The sequence below is a fragment of the Rhinoraja longicauda genome, chromosome 32 (assembly GCF_053455715.1).
Source record: "Rhinoraja longicauda isolate Sanriku21f chromosome 32, sRhiLon1.1, whole genome shotgun sequence".
Classification (NCBI taxonomy): Eukaryota; Metazoa; Chordata; class Chondrichthyes; order Rajiformes; family Arhynchobatidae; genus Rhinoraja; species Rhinoraja longicauda.
This window is the reverse complement of record NC_135984.1, coordinates 3928566-3947872: the sequence shown is the minus strand read 5'-3', so window position 1 is coordinate 3947872 and position 19307 is coordinate 3928566. Positions and strand designations below refer to the sequence as shown.

The 19307-nt window shown below is 50.5% G+C and overlaps 1 protein-coding gene across 4 annotated transcripts in view; it reads right to left on the bottom strand.

Annotated features, from left to right (window-relative positions):
- Positions 1 to 19307, bottom strand: part of nectin1b (nectin cell adhesion molecule 1b) — a 370202-nt gene that overhangs the window by 21451 nt on the left and 329444 nt on the right. For all 4 annotated transcript variants that reach the window (XM_078426910.1, XM_078426913.1, XM_078426912.1 and 1 more), the window contains exon 7: positions 17259 to 17343. In XM_078426910.1, coding sequence (XP_078283036.1) covers positions 17259 to 17343 — 85 coding nt within the window. The remainder of the gene's footprint in view (positions 1 to 17258; positions 17344 to 19307) is intronic.

The window sequence follows — 19307 nt, the reverse complement described above, 5'->3', positions numbered from 1 at the left end:
CCGGTTTCCTCCCACACTCCAAAGTCGCGGGGGTATGTAGGTTAATTGGCTTGGTAAGTGTAAAAATAAATGTTGTCCCTGGTGGGTGTAGGATAGCGTTAGTGTGCGGGGATCGCTGGTCGGCGCGGACCCGGTGGGCCGAAAGGGCCTGTTTCCGCGCTGTATCTCCAAACTAAACTAAACTAAACTAAACTAAAAAGATAGGAGTAAACGCGGGTGTGGGAAGAGCGATCCTGTATAATATGATTTTCATGACAAATTGCCGGGCGCAAATTGGAGGAGCAGCACCTCATATTTCACGTGGGCAGCTGACAGCCCACAGCAGGTACAATGATTTCTCTCATTTTAAGTGACTCCTGCATTCCACGCTCCCATCCCAGTCTTCCCACCAGTTCCACCGTTTGCATCCTAGTATCCCGGTCATCAATAGACAATAGACAATAGGTGCAGGAGTAGGCCATTCGGCCCTTCGAGCCAGCACCGCCGTTCAATGTGATCATGGCTGATCATTCTCAATCAGTACCCCGTTCCTGCCTTCTCCCCATACCCCCCTGACTCCGCTATCCTATTAACACCACTTCCTCCGCCAACAATGGGCCATTGTGGACTCCACCCTTCCTGAGGTCATCTGCCGCCGGCCCTTTCCTTGCCTCTCACCCCCCCCCCCCCCATCCTCCCCCCCTCCCCCAACTCTATCTTTCAGTCTGAAGAAGGGTACCCAACCGAAGGGTGGGTACCCTTCTTCAGACTGAAAGATAGAGTTGGGGGAGAGGGGGCGGGGGAGGAAAAGGGCCCGCGACAGATGACCCATTCCTTCTCTCCAGAGATGCTGCCTGACCTGCTGCGTTACTCCAGCGCTTTGTGTCGATAAGGCGAAAAGGTCACAGCTCGTGAGCGGAGTTGAGTGGAGATGCATTCAGTCCACGTTACAGGGAACATGTTCCCGATGTTGGGGGGAGTCCAGAACTAGGGGCCGCAGTTTAAGAATAAGGGGTAGGCCATTTAGAACGGAGACGAGGAAAAACGTTATCAGTCAGAGAGTTGTACATCTGTGGAATTCTCTGCCTCAGAAGGCCAATTCTCTGGATGCTTTCAAGAGAGAGCTCTTAATGATAGCGGAGTCAGGGGATTTGGGGAGAAGGCAGGAACGGGGTACTGATTGTGGGTGATCAGCCATGATCACATTGAATGGCGGTGCTGGCGTGAATGGCCTTCTCCTGCACCTATTATCTGTTGTCTATTGTCTATTAACCGGGAAGAATTGTGACTCGTTAGGGTTGGACGTTGGGACAAGCAATTTGCTGGTTGTTTGAAGGCCCAAAGTGGTGACAAGGCGAAGGATGCATTAGTATGTGTGAGGCAGGAGGCAGGGTTAGTTTACTTTAGTTTAGTTCAGAGTTCCATCGTGGAAACAGGCCCTTCGGCCCACCGAGTCCGCACCGACTAGCGATCTCCGCACACTAGCACTACCCGACCCACACTGGGGACACTCTTACATTTATACCGAGCCAATTAACCTACGACGTCTTTGGAGTGTGGGAGGAAACCGAAGAGGGCGGCACGGTGGCGCAGCGGTAGAGTTGCTGCCTTACAGCGAATGCAGCGCCGGAGACTCAGGTTCGATCCTGACTACGGGCGCCGTCTGTACGGAGTTTGTACGTTTTCCCCGTGACCTGCGTGGGTTTTCTCCGAGATCTTCGGTTTCCTCCCACACTCCAAAGACGTGCAGGTTTCTAGGTTAATTGGCTGGGCAAATGTAAAAAAAAATTGTCCCTAGTGTGTGTAGGATAGTGTTAATGTGCGGGGATCGCTGGGCGGCGCGGACCAGGTGGGCCGAAGGGCCTGTTTCCACGCTGTATCTCTAAATCTAAATCTAAATCTCGGAAAAATAAAAACGCAGTCGCAGGGGGAACGTGCAAACACCGTACAGACCGCACCCGTAGTCGGGAGTGAACCCAGGTCTCTGGCACTGCAAGACAATAGATCTACCGCTGCGCCACTGTGCGACCCATGTCATGTTTTGAGGATAATGTTGCTCAGAGACAACGTGAAGAGGCGCTGTGGTGATGGGGGGAGGGGGGGGGGGGTGGGAGGGGGGGGTGGGAGGGTCATCAAGGACAGTGAAGAGGAGGTGTGGTGATGGGGGTGGGGTGGGGGGGGTCATCAAGGACAGTGAAGAGGAGGTGTGGTTTTGGGGGTGGGGTAGGGGGGTCATCAAGGACAGGTATCCCCAGTGGATGGGGGAGGACCCTTACATGTCACAGAGTTCTGGTTGGAAGACATCTACCAGGGCATTGGCACTGCTTGTAGTTGGCTCGGTGAGAGAGGAACTGGGAGACTGAGTGGGGGAGTCTCGGACCAAAGGGCACAGCCTCAGAATAAAAATGGTTGTATCCATTGTATCCAAGTCAAAAAATTAAAAAAATTCCAATCACCTACATCAAGAATAGATCTTCAGATATTAAAAGGAAGCCCTTGGTTACCTGTGGGAAATGTTGCATTCTAATATTCTTGAGACTGTGAGCACAACCCAGAAATTAATCATCTCCTTTAATCGATATATTGATCTTCTGAACAATACGTTCTCACCCAGGAGTAGATCTAAAGACTGTCTCATCCACTGAGATAATCACCTAGAGGATTAAACTATGTCAACAGGATCTGAATTATGGCTTTAACATAATGAGTAGCCAGTTAATGCAACAGGGACCCAGGACCATCACGGCAATAGCTCACACGTTCCCTGTTATTACTGAAGTAACACACAATCGCTATGTCACCTACTCAGCGATTATAGTCTACACAAACAGCAAGAGTTACACCACTACAAAAATGTTGATTTGTTACTGAATCTAAGTTGGAGCATTCAACAATCTGTTATAATAGAACGACATCTATGTTTATTACAATAGTCTTAGTTTCGTTTAGAGATGCAGGGTGGAAACAGGGCCTTCAACTCACCAAGTCCATGCCGACCAACGATCCTCACACACTAGCTGTACCGCACACTAGGGACAATTTGGGTCAGGAGGGCCCAAGAAGAACCACTCATAATGGCAGGGGAGAGAGAGAGAGTGAGAGAGTGGGGGGAGAGAGAGAGAGAGAGACGGGAGAGAGAGGGGAGAGAGAGACGGAGAGGGGGAGAGAGGGAGGAGAGTGGGGGGGGGGGGAGGAGAGAGAGGGGGGAAGAGAGAAAACCCACGTGGTCACGGGGATAACGTACCATCTCCGCACAGACCGCACCTGTAGTCAGGATTGAACCCGGGTCTCTGGCGCTGACAGGCAGCGACTCTACCGTTGTCTGTACGGAGTTTGTACGTTCTCCGTGTGACCTCGTGGGTTTTCCCCGGGTGCTCCGGTTCCCTTCCACACTCCCACACACACAAAGGTTTGCGGGTTGATCGGCTTGGTAAAATGGTGAATTGTCCTTAGTGTGCGTAGGGTAGTGTTTGCTTGCGGGCCGATCGGTGGTCGGCACGGACTCGGTGGGCCGAAGGGCCTGTTTCCACGCTGCATCTCCAAGCGTCTAAACTAACAGCAAGCTGGATGCCTCGGATGGTGACACCAGATGACAACACTGAGCAGGAGGCTTGACTTGATGGTTGGCATGGACATGGTGGGCTGTTGCAGCTAGGGTTGCCAACTTCCTCGCTCCCAAATAAGGGACAGAGGGTGACGTCACCACCGCCCCGCGCGCCCCACGTGACCTCACCCAGCCAGCGGCCACGTGCTCCCGCTCCACGGTGGAGCGGGAGCACGTGGCCGCTGGCTGGGTGAGGTCACGTGGGGCGCGGGGCGGTGGTGACGTCTGTCCCTTGTTTGGGAGCGAGGAAGTTGGCAACCCTACTAATACGGGACAAGGGCGGTCCCCTACGGGACAAACTAATTCAGCCCAAAATACGGGATGTCCCGTCTAATGCGGGACAGTTGGCAACCCTAGTTGCAATGTTCAATGAGGCTTTGGAAGGCATTGGATCACCATCAATATCCAACTGCCCTTCCAGGAAGGGAGGAGACTGTTCTTAACTGCTTTGACCAAAAGTATATATTTGCCATTTAATTCAACGAGGGTGAGACAATAAAGTAAATGTCCCCAGTTCCACTTGCATTTTAATAAAAAATAAATAGCACTCTGACTTATAATTATTATAGGATCACATCAGTACAGAGCTAAAGCAGACACACACAGTCATTATTTTTTAGCATTAACAGACCAGGGTTTAGTTAACCTATCAGCAAAATATTTCCCATTGTTTTTATATTTTAGCCGCTCCAGATTATATAATGACCTACAACTGAATCCACTTATCACAGGACTTCTCAAGACCTTCTCAAGGGCGGCACGGTGGCGCAGCGGTAGAGTTACAATAGACAATAGGTGCAAGAGGAGGCCATTCGGCCCTTCGAGCCAGCACCGCCATTCAATGTGATCATGGCTGATCATTCTCAATCACTACCCTGTTCCTGCCTTCTCCCCATACCCCCTGACTCCGCTATCCTTAAGAGCTCTGTCTAGCTCTCTCTTGAATGCATTCAGAGAATTGGCCTCCACTGCCGCTCTGAGGCAGAGAATTCCACAGATTCACAAGTCTCTGACTGAAAAAGTTTTTCCTCATCTCCGTTTTAGATTTAGAGATTTAGAGATACAGCGCGGAAACAGGCCCTTCGGCCCACCGGGTCCGCGCCGCCCAGCGATCAACGCACACTAACACTATCCCACACACACTAGGGACAATTTTTAGATTTACTCAGCCGATTAACCTACAAACCTGAACGTCTTTGGAGTGTGGGAGGAAACCAAAGATCTCGGAGAAAACCCACGCAGGTCACGGGGAGAACGTACAAACTCCGTTCTAAATGGCCTCCCCCTTATTCTTAAACTGTGGCCCCTGCCTCACAGCGCCAGTGTCCCGGGTTCGATCCTGACTACGGGTGCTGTCTGTACGGAGTTTGTACGTTCTCCCCGTGACCTGCGTGGGTTTTCTCCGGAGAGTTCTGGTTTCCTCCCACACTCCAAACACGTACAGGCTTGCAGGTTAATTGGCTTTGGTACAACTGTAAATCGCCCCGGAGTGTGCGTGTGTACGATCGGGTTAATGTGTGCGGACTCGGCGGTGGGCTGATTTCCTCACTGTATCTCTAAAACCCTGATCATTTAAATTCTACACCAGTGAGTGATTACTCAAGAGAGCCTGCAGATACGAGAATCTGGAGCAGAAATACTAATTGCTGGAGGAACTCAGCGGGGCCGAGCAGCGTCAGATGCTGCCTGACGCACCGAGCTCCTCCAGCAGATTGTTCTTTGCTTCAATGTGTGACTATTCTTGGACCATAACACCCACCAGTTATTTCGGTATCAAACTGACATTCAGTTATTCTGCAATCACCTAACACCCAGTGTTAAATCAAAAAGCCAGCGGCTGTTTTCTTTTACCTAGAGAAAGATTGAGCCGCAGTTTAAATTGCCACCTGTGAGCTTGTCTCTCCCGAGGGGTTGCCAACTATCTCACTCCCAAATACGGGACAAGGTGACGTCACCTCCCCGCGCCCCACGTGACCTCACCCAGCCAGCGGCCACGTGCTCCCGCTCCACCAATGGCGGCCGCCCGGGCCGGGAGGCGGGTTGCTATGCAACCTCCGTCAGGCGAACACACTCCGTTAGCCTACACTGTCTTGGCCGACAGCGGCCCTAATACAGGACAAGGGTGGTCCCATACGGGACAAACTAATTTAGCCCAAAATACGGGATGTCCCGGCTAATACGGGACAGTTGGCAACCCTGTCTCTCCCTCAATGTAACAGCGACTTGGCACAGCAATGGATTGTCAGTGTGGATTCGTGCTTTGTGATGGGACAAACTCATTGCCTCTTGCATAGACCACAGAGCCCTAAAGCACAGGAACACAGTGCTTGTGCTGAACACCATGCCAAGTTAAACTGATCTCTTCTGCCTGTACATGACCCATATCCCTCTATTCCCTGCACTTCCACGGTGGTATCTGCCTCCACCACCACCCCTGGCAATGTGCTTCTAGCCCCCACTGCTCTCTGTGTAAGAACAATTGCCCGCCCATCTCCAGTAAGAAAGTTGTGCAAACTGTTCCTTAAAGCAAGGTTAAGGCACGGTGGCGCTGTGGTAGAGTTGCTGCCTCACAGCGCCAGAGACCCCGAGCTCAATCCCCACTACGGGTGCTGTCTGTGCGGAGTTTGTACGTTCTCCCCGTTTTCAGCAGGCGCTCCGGTCTCCTCCCGCACTCTAAAGACGTGCAGGTTTGTAGGTTAATTGGTTTCTGTAAATTGTCCCTGGTGAGTGGGATAGAACTAGTGTGTGGGGGATCACTGGTCGGCATGGACTCGGTGGGCCGAAGGGCCTGTTTCCACTCTGTATCTCTAAACTAAACTAAACTGCACATTAATTACTTGCATTTATTCACAAAATGCTGGAGTAACTCAGCAGGTCAGGCAGCATCTCAGGAGAGCATTCCACAGAAGTTAGTGGAGCAAGTGCACATTTCGTGAATAAATACCTTCGATTTGTACCAGCATCTGCAGTTATTTTCTTACATTAATTACTTGCACAACAGTTAAAAATATTTGGATTCGTCAAGTCACAGAAGTTAGTGGAGCAAGTGCACATGGACAGGACAGGACAGGTTTGTAGACAATAGACAATAGGTGCAGAAGGAGGCCATCCTCATTATCCACCCCACCCTCACTCTGGCTTATCGGAGTTACAATGAGACCCAACGCAACGTCAGGAACAGCACCTAAGGAGGAGGCAGCTAGTATAGTTCGCTCAACCACTTTCCACCGTCACCAGTTAATCTCTTTAATTTTATCCTCCTCAATAAGGTGCTGTGTCAGGTTTTGAAGCATCTTATGTAAATTCTGAGCCATCCGTGTCGAAGTAACTAGATTAGTGGACGTTTTTTTCTTGAGGTGCTACCAGAGGACTTGTTGAGATGATGGATTGCCGCGCGCGGGGCATGGTAACCACTTTGGCCGAAATATCCTCGCAAAGTGTTGGACGTTTCTGACGTTGAGCGAACGTTTACAACCTCAGGGCCAGGAGAGGAAAGGAACCTTCGTTACACGGATGATAATCGTGATCTGGCCCCACGTGACTGAACCACTGATTTCAGGCCAATATATCTAATCAGCAGCTATTCTCTCCCCACCTCTATTTTCAATAAGATGCTTATTAGCAATTTGCTTCAATTGTAGCCAGTAATTGAATTAGGAGCTGAGCAGAAATTAAACATCACAGCAACTGTGTTATCATGACAAATCCAGAATGCAACCTCTCTCCTCTCTCCCCCTCTCTTCCCCCCTCTCACTCTCCCCCCCCTCTCTCTCTCCCACCTCTCTCTCTCTCCCACCTCTCTCTCTCCCCCCCCTCTCTCTCCCCCCTCTCTCTCTCTCCCCCTCTCTCTCCCCCTTTCTCTCCCCCTTTCTCTCTCCTCTCCTCTCTCTCCTCCCCTCTCTCTCCTCCCCTCTCTCTCTCCCCCTCTCTCTCTCCCCCTCTCTCTCCCCCCTCTCTCCCCCCGTCTCTCTCCCCCGTCTCTCTCCCCCCTCTCTCTCTCTCCCCTCTCTTTCCCCTCTCTCTCCCCTCTCTCTCTCCCCCTCTCTCTCCCCTCTCTCTCTCCCCCTCTCTCTCTCCCCCGTCTCTCTCCCCCCTCTCTCTCTCTCCCCTCTCTTTCCCCCTCTCTCTCCCCTCTCTCTCTCCCCCTCTCTCTCCCCCTCTCTCTCCCCTCTCTCTCTCCCCCTCTCTCTCCCCTCTCTCTCTCCCCCCTCTCTCTCTCCCCCTCTCTCTCCTCTCTCTCTCCCCCTCTCTTTCCCCCCTCTCCCGGGATGTCCCGGCTAATACGGGACAGTTGGCAACCGTAGTATTGAGGCACACAGACTAGAAGGTGCACATCTCTCTGTCTCGTTGGCCAGAAAAAGATTCAGGGTCACACTGGGAACTGTGACCAGAATGGTGAGCAAGAATCATTGAGGATAGACACAAAATGCTGGAGTAACTCAGCGAAACAGGCAGCATCTCTGGAGGGGAGGAGCTGGTGACGTTTCGGGTCGAGACCCTTCGTCAGACTGAGAGTTAGCGGAGAGGGAAACGAGAGACATGAAAGAGTAAGGTGTGAAAACGAGAGATCAAAGGGGACAAAGCTGAAAGGAAAATGTAGAATGGATCATTGTTAGCGAGGGGAAGGTGACAACGAGGCATTCAAAGTAAAATTGAATCAGGAGGACAGTCAAACTCAGCGGAGAACTAGGACGGGGAGGGAGGGATAGCAAGGGTTACTTGAAGTTAGAGAGGTCAATGTACCGCTCGGTGGTACGAATCATTGCACTGGGAATGATGAATACTGAAAGGATACTCAGTCTGAAGAAGGGTCTCGACCCGAAACGTCACCCATTCCTTCTCTCCTGAGATGCTGCCTGACCTGCTGAGTTACTCCAGCATTTTGTGAATAAATACCTTCGATTTGTACCAGCATCTGCAGTTATTTTCTTATACTGCTGAAAGGATAGATCAGCCATGATTGAATGGTGGAGTAGACTTGATGGGCCGAATGGCCTAATTCTGCTCCTGTCACTCATGACCTTATGAATTGTGAAGTCTAACCCTCACAAGGTACCGGAATGAAAGCAGCAATGATCACTGAGAGCATTTAATGAGATCAAGCCCATCGTTGACGTGGCCTCACTGCGTGTAGCTGCCCTGTGTCACTCTGAAGCTGCTGCTTTCCTTCAACTATCAGTTTAAAAACCATTTAGAACAGGTACATGGATCGTATAGGTTTAGAGGGATATGGGCCAAATACAGTCTGGTAGGGTCTCGACCCGAAACGTCACCCATTCCTTCTCTCCTGAGAGGCTGCCTGACCCGCTGAGTTACTCCAGCATTTTGTATCTACCTGGGCCAAATACAGGCAGGTAGGACTACTGTTGATGGGACATGTTGGTCGGTGTGGGCAAGTTGGGCCACAGGGCTTGTTTCCGCGCTGTGTGTGATTCTATGAGGTGTACTGACACTGTTTGGAGATACAGCAGGGAAACAAGCCCTTCGGCCCATCGAGTCCGCGCCGACCAGCGATCCCCACACACTAACACTATCCTACACAGACCAGGGACAATTTACAATTTTACCGAAGCCAATTAACCTACAAACCTGCACGTCTTTGGAATGTGGGAGGAAGCTGGAGACCCTGGAGAAAACCCACGCAGGTCACGGGGAGAACGTGCAAACTCCGTGCAGACAGCGCCGGTAGTCAGGAGCGAACCCGGGTCTCCGGCGCTGTGAGGCAGCAACTTTACCGCTGCATCACTGTTCCACCCTGGGATGGGGGATGCTCACTGACAGATGGCTCTGATTTGCAACTACACGCTTTTCAGGGAAGTAATAAGTCATTTTATTCAGAAAAAGGAGGTCGTTTGTCCTTGTCAGACTTTGCATTTGAGATGCACAGACAGCAAATGAAAGATCAGCTTGCTCAAATGGAGCCTGCTTCTCCACTTACATCTCCTTCTGGAGAAGTCATTTTCCCTGACGGAGGAAGGAAAATATTTTGCCTAAACCTGGCAGAGTCAGTCCCGTTGGTAACTAGGGTTGCCAACTTCCTCACTCCCAAATACGGGACAAAGGGTGAGGTCACGTGGGGCGCGAGGCGGTGACGTCACGTGCTCCCGGCCAGCCGCCACGTGCTCCCGGCCCGGGCGGCCACCATTGGTGGAGCGGGAGCACGTGGCCGCTGGCTGGGTGAGGTCACGTGGGGCGCGGGGCGGTGATGTCACCCTTTGTCCCGTATTTGGGAGCGAGAAAGTTGGCAACCCTACTAATACGGGACAAGGGCGGTCCCGTGCGGGACAAACAAATTTAGCCCAAAATACGGGATGTCCCGGCTAATACGGGACAGTTGGCAACCCTATTGGTAACCACCTCTAGCCCGTCAGATACTTCCCACTGAGGGAGGCTAAACCCACTCCTGAAACACCTGAGCCCACCCTTGTTTAGTTGAGTTCAGAGATACAGCGCGGAAACAGGCCCTTCGGCCCACCGAGTCCGCACCGACCAGCGATCCCCAGCACTGCCCTACCCACACTAGGGAGAATTTACAATTTTACTAAGCCAATTACAATACAATATATCTTTATTGTCATTGTACAGGGGTACAACGAGATTGGGAATGCGCCTCCCATACGATGCAATAAATTAATTAGCTAGTCAGTATTAATTTAAACAACCCAATTAACCTACAAACCCGCACGTCTTTGGAGTGTGGGAGGAAAGCGAAGATCTCGGAGAAAACCCACGCAGGTCACGGGGAGAACGTACAAACTCCAGACAGACGGCGCCCGTAGTCGGGATTGAACCTGCTCCCCTGGCGCTGTAAGGCTGCAAATCTACCGCCGCGCCACCGTGCCGATCCCTGTTATAGTTGTAGAATAAGGAGTCGCCTATTTAAAATGGAAAAGCAGAGGAATGTCATCCCACTGAAGGTTGCGAGTCTGTGGAATTCTCTTCGGCAGTGGAGGCTGAATCACTGAATATATTCAAGACAGATAGATTGGAGTGTTGTGTGGAGCGGGTAGGAAAGTGCTGCTGGACCCAGGACCAGATGAGGCATGAAAATACTGCCTGGAGAGCAGCTTCAGTGGCGCACTGTGTATCAGCTCCAGCATCTTCGTACCTGTATAATTCATGGGCGAGACTAATAGCACATGAAAGATAGACGCTAAATACTGGAGTAACTCAGCGGCTCAGGCAGCATCTCTGGAGAGAAGGAACGGGTGACGTTTCGGGTCGAGACCCTTCTTCAGACTGATGTCAGGGGTGAGGGAGACACATAGATAAGGAAGTGTCAGGTGTGAAACCAGGACAAAGGAGATGGGGGATCAAGGAAAATATAGAATAGATCGTTGTTTGCTGGGAGAAGGTAACAACAGAAGAAACAGAGATGGAATGTAGCCGGAGAAAGTCAGACTGGTCGGAAAACCGGGCCTGAACCAAAGCCCTTTCAGGTCGAGAACCTTCTTCAGATCCCTTTCTCCTCATCCCTTCCTTCTCTCTCACCCATTCCTTCTCTCCAGAGATGCTGCCAGACCCGCTGAGTTACTCCAGCATTTAGTGTCTGTCTCTGGTGTAAACCAGCAACCCAGCAGTTCCACAGGGGATGGATCAATGGAACCGTGGGAGTAATGTTGATCTCCCAGAAAGGTGAATGGATAAAACACATCGGCTTTTTGAAGTCTGGATTTGAAACGTAGGTTGCATCTTGGAAAAGGGATAAAGAAGTGCTTGGAAGCTGGAAGCTGGAAGGCTCCACAGGGAAATATCTACCCAGGACAGAAACATCCCTTTCATCTTGCGATGATTGCGTTCAGTACGAGCGGACTGATAGTTTATCCAGCCAACTGCAATGCTTGCAAGTCGAGGACGCCACAATATATAATTTGCTATTTTATCCCAGGGTGTTAGCAGTCTTTCTGGTCTTCCCCTTTATAGTTCAGTGATCGACCCTTGATCATCAAGCCTCATCGAGCTCCAGCAGGGAATCAGTCAGCGGGGAGCCAGCTCACTGCCTGCAGTGATCAGAGGGGCTGAGAGGAGCAGATTGAGCCGCAGGAGAGAGGATGCTGGATCAGGCGGCTGCTGTTGACGTGAGGGAGCATTCAGGAGATGGCGGTCAACGCCAGAGGCCGCAGCTGAGGGGAGCCCACGCTGCAAAGTGCCAGCTCCCAGTGCTGGAGAGTTGGCCCGATCCATTCACATCAGCCACTTGCATCAGCATCCGGAGGTGGGGTTGGCTGGGGCTCAGTGCTAACATCTTCCACTGAGGTCCTGCGTTCAAATGTCACTGAGCAGAAGAATCCCAGCCTGGCATTCCAGCAGAGTCTTGCGGGACTGTCATATGTTGAAAGACTGGAGCGACTAGGCTTGTATACACTGGAATTTAGAAGGATGAGAGGAGATCTTATCGAAACGTATAAGATTATTAAGGGGTTGGACACGTTAGAGGCAGGAAACATGTTCCCAATGTTGGGGGAGTCCAGAACAAGGGACCACAGTTTAAGAATAAGGGGTAGGCCATTTAGAACTGAGATGAGGAAAAACTTTTTCAGTCAGAGAGTTGTGAATCTGTGGAATCCTCTGCCTCAGAAGGCAGTGGAGGCCAATTCTCTGAATGCATTCAAGAGAGAGCTAGATAGAGCTCTTAAGGATAGCGGAGTCAGGGGGTATGGGGAGAAGGCAGGAATGGGGTACTGATTGTGAATGATCAACCATGATCACATTGAATGGCGGTGCTGGCTCGAAGGGCCGAATGGCCTCCTCCTGCACCTATTGTCTATTGTCTATTGAGACTGCTGCCTTCTTAGATTTGCAGAGTTGCAATTCAGACATTTCACAGACTCTCAGGACATTTGCGATATTTTAAATAAACTTGGACATGTCGATGGATTAGAAAGTTTAGTTTAGTTTCGAGATGCAGTGGGGAAAGAAGCCCACAAAGTAGGCACCGACCAGCAATCCCCGCACACAGGCACTATCCTACACGTGAGGCACAAGTTACGATCTTTACCAAAGCCGTATAACCTACAAACCGCATGTCTTTGGAGTGTGGGAGGAGCACGTGAGGAAAGCCCACGTGGTCGCAGGGAGAACGTACAAACTCCGTACAGTCAGCGCCCGTGGTCAGGATCGATCCTGGGTCTCTGCAGCTGTGAGGCAGCAACTCTACCGCTGCGCCACCGTGCCGGCCCGAAGGTTTAGAGGGTTTTGAGCCGGGCATGCATGTGGGTCCAGCTCAGTTTGGCAACTTGGTTGGCGTGGATGTATCAAATCCCCCATCTGCCCTAATCAGTGGATGCAAGAGAAACCAAGCCAGTGTTTGGAAGTAGTGCTAAAGTATTGTGTAGCAAGGAACTGCAGATGCTGGTTTACACCGAAGATAGACACAAAATGCTGGAGTAACTCAGCGGGACGGGCAGCATCTCTGGAGAGAAGGAATGGGTGATGAGTGGAACTGTGTCCCAGTGACAGTCGACACCTATAATACTGAGGAACTGTACCACTGTGATAGTCTGTGGCAATGGAGCTGTTCCCCTGTGTTGTTTGTGCATCCAGAGGTCCCTTGTTCAGATCCAGGTGCCCCGTCCAGTGGCGCAGCGGTAGAGTTGCTGCCTCACAGCGCCAGAGGCCCAGTTTCGATCCTGACCACGGGCGCTGTCTGTACGGAGTTTGTACGTTCTCCCCGTGACCGCGCGGGTTTTCTCCGGTTTCCTCCCTCATCCCAAAGGTGTGAAGGTTTGTCAGTTAATTGCCTCGGTACAATTGCCCCCAAGTGTGTAAGATAGTGCAGGGGTGATCGCTGACAGGCGTGGTGTCAGTGGGCTGAAGCGCCTGTTTCCACGCTGTGTCTCTACGCTAAGCTGTGACAGTTGGTCTCTACTCCAGCGAGAGTCAGCCATCATCATCTATATTCTTGCTATTGAGGGCGTGCAGCGTAGGTTTACTAGGCTAATTCCCGGAATGGCGGGACTGTCGTATGTTGAAAGACTGGAGCGACTAGGCTTGTATACACTGGAATTTAGAAGGATGAGAGGGGATCTTATCGAAACGTATAAGATTATTAAGGGGTTGGACACATTAGAGGCAGGAAACATGTTCCCAATGTTGGGGGAGTCCAGAACAAGGGGCCACAGTTTAAGAACAAGGGGTAGGCCATTTAGAACTGAGATGAGAAAAAACCTTTTCAGTCAGAGAGTTGTGAATCTGTGGAATTCTCTGCCTCAGAAGGCCAATTCTCTGAATGCATTCAAGAGAGAGCTAGATAGAGCTCTTAAGGATAGCGGAGTCAGGGGGTATGGGGAGAAGGCAGGAACGGGGTACTGATTGAGAATGATCAGCCATGATCACATTGAATGGTGGTGCTGGCTCGAAGGGCCAAATGGCCTCCTCCTGCACCTATTGTCTATTGTCTATTGTCTATTGTCTATTGTCTATTGTCTATTGTCTATTGTCTGTTGTCTATCTAACTGCAGAACATTCACACTCGGCACTTTCAGCTGATGTGAGATAAGGTTCAGAAATGCCGAGAGTTTTCTAATTGCCACGACTGGTCTTTATCCGGCCGATTGTGCCAATACATCGCTGAGGGAGTGGTTGCATTTGGTTTCGGTTTATTCACAAGGCGATAGTCTAGTGTGTAACCGGATATGTGCACCATGTCGAATCCGATCTGGTTTTTGCTGGGTAAGTTAGTGGAAAATGACAGCGTTTAGCGGAAAACGCTGGGTTCTGGTGCAGCTGTGATGCTGTGATAGTCCCTCACTTTGTGGAAGCTGGCTGTTTGTGATAATGAGACCGTCCGCCTGCCTGTCACTTGTCCTGAGGTTCCTGCCCTTTGCCTTTACACACGTTCCGTGTCATGATGTGACTGGAGGACCAGGGAAGTGCGCCAGATCTGCTCCTGCTTGCTACTGCTAGTATACTTGTACTCTTCTTAGGCCCCCCCTCGGTCATGGCTGACCATGGGTGATGCATCCTAGTTGGCTGCTTGCTCCACACCTCGGCTAGAGCAGCGTCGCTTGTGGCTGAAGAGACCAATGTGGGGGTGACAGTCTCTGTTGCAAAGGCCACATTTGTGTGTGGACTCTGGTCTGTTGTAGTTGCCTATTGTAAACCACTTGCTCTGGGGAACACTTGGAACTCCTAGAGAATGGTGGGTCGTGGACCAGAATAAATCCCCCAGGGTGACGAATAAACTTGTTGAAGCAAGAACGGTGGGTTGGTTCAGTATATTTACTGAGGAAAGATCGAGGGAAATAGAATCCAGTTTAACATCGTTGGCGGACTGTCTTTGACACGTCGTTGTGGCAGCCTGGCTGTTTAATCAATAAGGAATGTTCCGCCGTGTTCTCTGGGTGGGTGAAAGCACTAACCAACACAAGAGAGTGTTGACACAGCAGACGCAAGGCCAGGAATCTTCCGCCTCACTTACAAAGCAGAAAACACTGGTTTATTAAATATTTACAAGGGGTTGCTGAGCAAGTTCTCTGGAGTAATGCAGCAGTAACCCGATGGTGCTGGTACATGCCAGAGAACATAGTCACATCCACTCTCTGGGCAGCACGGTGGCGCAGCAGTAGAGTTGCTGCCTCATAGCACTCGAGGCCCCAGTTCGATCCTGACTACGGGTGCTGTCTGTTGTACCTTCTCCCCGTGACCTGCGTGGGTATTGTCCGGGTGCTCCGGTTTCCTCACGCACTCCACAGAAGTGCAGATTTGTAGGCTATTTGGCTTCTGTAGAAATTGTAATTTGTCCCTAGTGTGTACTAGTGTGCTATTGTACAGGGATCGCTGGTCGGCACGGACTCGGTGGGCCGAACAGCCTGCTGTATCCCTAAACTAAATCTGACTGGAATCAAAATGAAAGCAATGTCTGAGCAAGGTTTAGACAATAGACAATAGGTGCAGGAGGAGGCCATTCGGCCCTTCGAGCCAGCACCGCCATTCAATGTGATCATGGCTGATCATTCTCAATCAGTACCCCGTTCCTGCCTTCTCCCCATACCCCCTGACTCCGCTATCCTTAAGAGCTCTATCTAGCTCTCTCTTGAATGCATTCAGAGAATTGGCCTCCACTGCCTTCTGAAGCAGAGAATTCCACAGATTCACAACTCTCTGACTGAAAAAGTTTTTCCTCATCTCAGTTCTAAATGGCCTACCCCTTATTCTTAAACTGTGGCCCCTTGTTCTGGACTCCCCCAACATTGGGAACATGTTTCCTGCCTCTAACGTGTCCAACCCCTTCATAATTGTATACGTTTCGATAAGATCTCCTCTCATCCTTCTAAATTCCAGTGTATACAAGCCTAGTCGCTCCAGTCTTTCAACATTTGACAGTCCCGCCATTCCGGGAATTAACCTAGTAAACCTATGCTGTACGTTTAACCTTGCACTAAACGTGAATCCCCCATCATGTATCTATACACAGTAAACGGCTCGATTGTAATTGTGTATTGTCTTTATTGTCTGGTTAGCACGCAACAAAAAGCTTTTCACTGTACCTCGCTCGGTACACGTGACAATAAACTACACTGAATCTGCTGCTGTCAGGGAGTGGTGTGTTTTAGATTTAGATTTAGAGATACAGCGCGGAAACAGGCCCTTCGGCCCACCGGGTCCACGCCACCCAGCGATCCCCGCACACTAACACTATCCTACACCCACTAGGGACAATTTTTACATTGTACCCAGTCAATTAACCTACAAACCTGCACGTCTTTGGAGTGTGGGAGGAAACCGAAGATCTCATAGAAAACCCACGCAGGTCACGGGGAGAACGTTAGTGTTAGTGGTGGAGTATCAGAGAAAGGAGTGAACCAGAAAACAGAGATTGATGGCAACTCAGGCGGGAATCTCCATGTAGGTTTCTCCCCCCACCCCCCACCCCGTCTCAGGATGTGCCAAAGCCCCTGACAGCCGGTGAGATTCAGCACGTGAAGCTTAGTAATGGAGAGATACAGCAGCAGGTCTGTCTACATCAAAGTCCCACAAATGGCTCGTGTTTTTGCCCAGTGTTTCACAACAGTGGCCTCTCGCCTCTCCTCCCGTCCCGTCCGGCACCAATGGAAACACTTTATCATGATGCCCAGTCCTCTTATAAGTTTGAACACCTTCTCCAAACCTGCTCCAGGTAGGCCATGTCTGTAAAACTGACACCCCTCATTCAGTTTAGAGATACAGCGCGGAAACAGGCCCCTTCGGCCCACCGGGTCTGCGCCGACTGGCGATCCCCGCACGTTAACACTATCCTACACCCACCAGGGACAATCTTTACACTTACCGAGCCAATTAACCTACAAATCGGTACGTCTTTGGAGTGTGGGAGGAAACGATTCGGGTTCGACCCACATTCCAAAGACATGCAGGGTTGTAGGTTAATCGGCATCGGAGATCATCGGCAATGTCGTTGGAGTAAATCTGCACCTTGTCCAAGGGCTGATTTTGTTCCGAGAGAGTGGGGCTGGAGTCGGACGCAATGACTCTGCCCGGTTCTACAGCTGCATCAGTCATGTGGTCCAGCAGCTGAGGTTGCACAGTTAATCCGCCCAAGAAAGCTACTGCCCCTCCGAGCGACCCACACAACCTCTCCCATTCTAGGGTATGCCAGCCAGCACGTTGCCTGCCCGTTTGCCCCACATGCTGACGGCAACTGTGGCAGTGATGAGTTGGCACCTTTACGCCACCTTACCTGGATATCATCTGGAGTCAGGTGAGTTTTCATCTCAGTCTTCTTTTCAGGAGGTGGAGGTTTATGAGATGGTGGTAAATCAATCCTGTTGGTGAAACAAAGACATTTCAGTTTAGGGGCGGTAACTATTTTGGTACTGGTATTGGTATTGCTTCATAGGTTCCAGGGGCAGAATTAGGCCATTCGGCCCATCAAGTCTACTCCGCCATTCAGACCTCCCTCCCAACCCCATTCTCCTGCCTTGCTCCCCATAACACCCGTACTGAACAAGAATCTATCTAAGGTATTTATTCACAAAGTGCTGGAGTAACTCAGTAGGTCAGGCAGCATCTCAGGAGAGAAGGAATGGGTGACATTTCGGGTCGAGACCCTTCTTCAGACTGATGTCAGGGGGGCGGGACAAAGGAAGGATACAGGTGGAGACAGGAAGACAGTGGAAGATCTGGGAAGGAGAAGGGGAAGAGAGGGACAGAGGAACTATCTAAAGTTGGAGAAGTCGACGTTCATACCACTGGGCTGCAAGCTGCCCAGGCGAAATATGAGGTACTGTTCCTCCAATTTCCGGTGGGCCTCACTATGGCACTGGAGGAGGCCCATGACAGAAAGGTCAGACTGGGAATGGGAGGGGGAATGGGAGGGAATGGGAGATAGAATCTATCTATCTCAGCCTTAAAATACCCACTGACTTGGCCTCCACAGCCGTCTGCCACAATGAATTTGTTTATTTTATTGTTTGTTCAATTTAGCTAAATTCATTTAATTTATAGTTTATTCATGTACTGAGCTAGTGAAAAACTTTCTGTGCTAACCAGTCACGTCATACCAAACATGTGTACAATCAAGCCACATATAAGTACAAGTGTTCAAGGCGAAAAATTCCAGAGTACAAAATATTGTGTTGCAGCGTTACAGTTTCAGAGAAAGTGCAGATTAAAAAAAGTGCAAGGGTTCAATGAGGTAGGTTGGAAGATTGGGACTACATCCACAGTTTATGAGGGGTCCGGTCAATAAGTCTGATAGCAGCGGGAAAGAACCAGTTCCCCAATCAGGTGCTGCATGATATCGAGCTGAATTATCTTGATTATGTTGGCTGCTTTCCCGAGAGAGCTTGAGGGGTAGATGGAGTCTATGGGAGGTGGGGTGGGGTGGGGTGGGAGAGGTGGTTTTGGTGGTGGACTGGGCTATACTCTCCACGATGTCTTGGGGTCTTGGTCAAAGCAGTCGCCAAACCAAGTTGAGGTGCATCCCAATAGGAGGATTCTGACCGTGCAAGAGATGGCTAGAGTTGTTGGAGACATGCCAAACCTCCTTGGTCTTTTGAGGAATTAAAGGCGTTGATGTGCTTTTTTGGTGGCAGCTTCATGACCAATTGTTGGAGATATTTACACTGAAGAACCTGAAGCACTTCACCATCTCCACTTTGGCATCAATGAGGCTCACTGAGGTGTGTAGGTCCAAAGTTGGGTGGTAGTGTGAACTGTGAGGAAGATGCTATGAGGTTGCAGGGTGACTTGGACAGGTTGTGTGAGTGGGCGGATGCATGGCAGATGCAGTTTAATGTGAATAAGTGTGAAGTTATCCACTTTGGTGGTAAGAATAGGAAGGCAGAGTATTATCTGAATGGTGTCAAGTTAGGAACAGGGGACGTACAACGAGATCTGGGTGCCCTAGTGCATCAGTCACTGAAAGGAAGCATGCAGGTACAGCAGGCAGTGAAGAAAGCCAATGGAATGTTGGCATTCATAACAAGAGGAGTTGAGTATAGGAGCAAAGAGGTCCTTCTGCAGTTGCACAGGGCCCTAGTGAGACCGCACCTGGAGTACTGTGTGCAGTTTTGGTCTCCAAATTTGAGGAAGGATATTCTTGCTATTGAGGGTGTGCAGCGTAGGTTTACTAGGTTAATTCCCGGAATGGCGGGACTATCATATGTTGAAAGACTGGAGCGACGAGGCTTGTATACACTGGAATTTAGAAGGATGAGAGGAGATCTTATCGAAATGTATAAGATTATTAAGGGGTTGGACACGTTTGAGGCAGGAAACATATTCC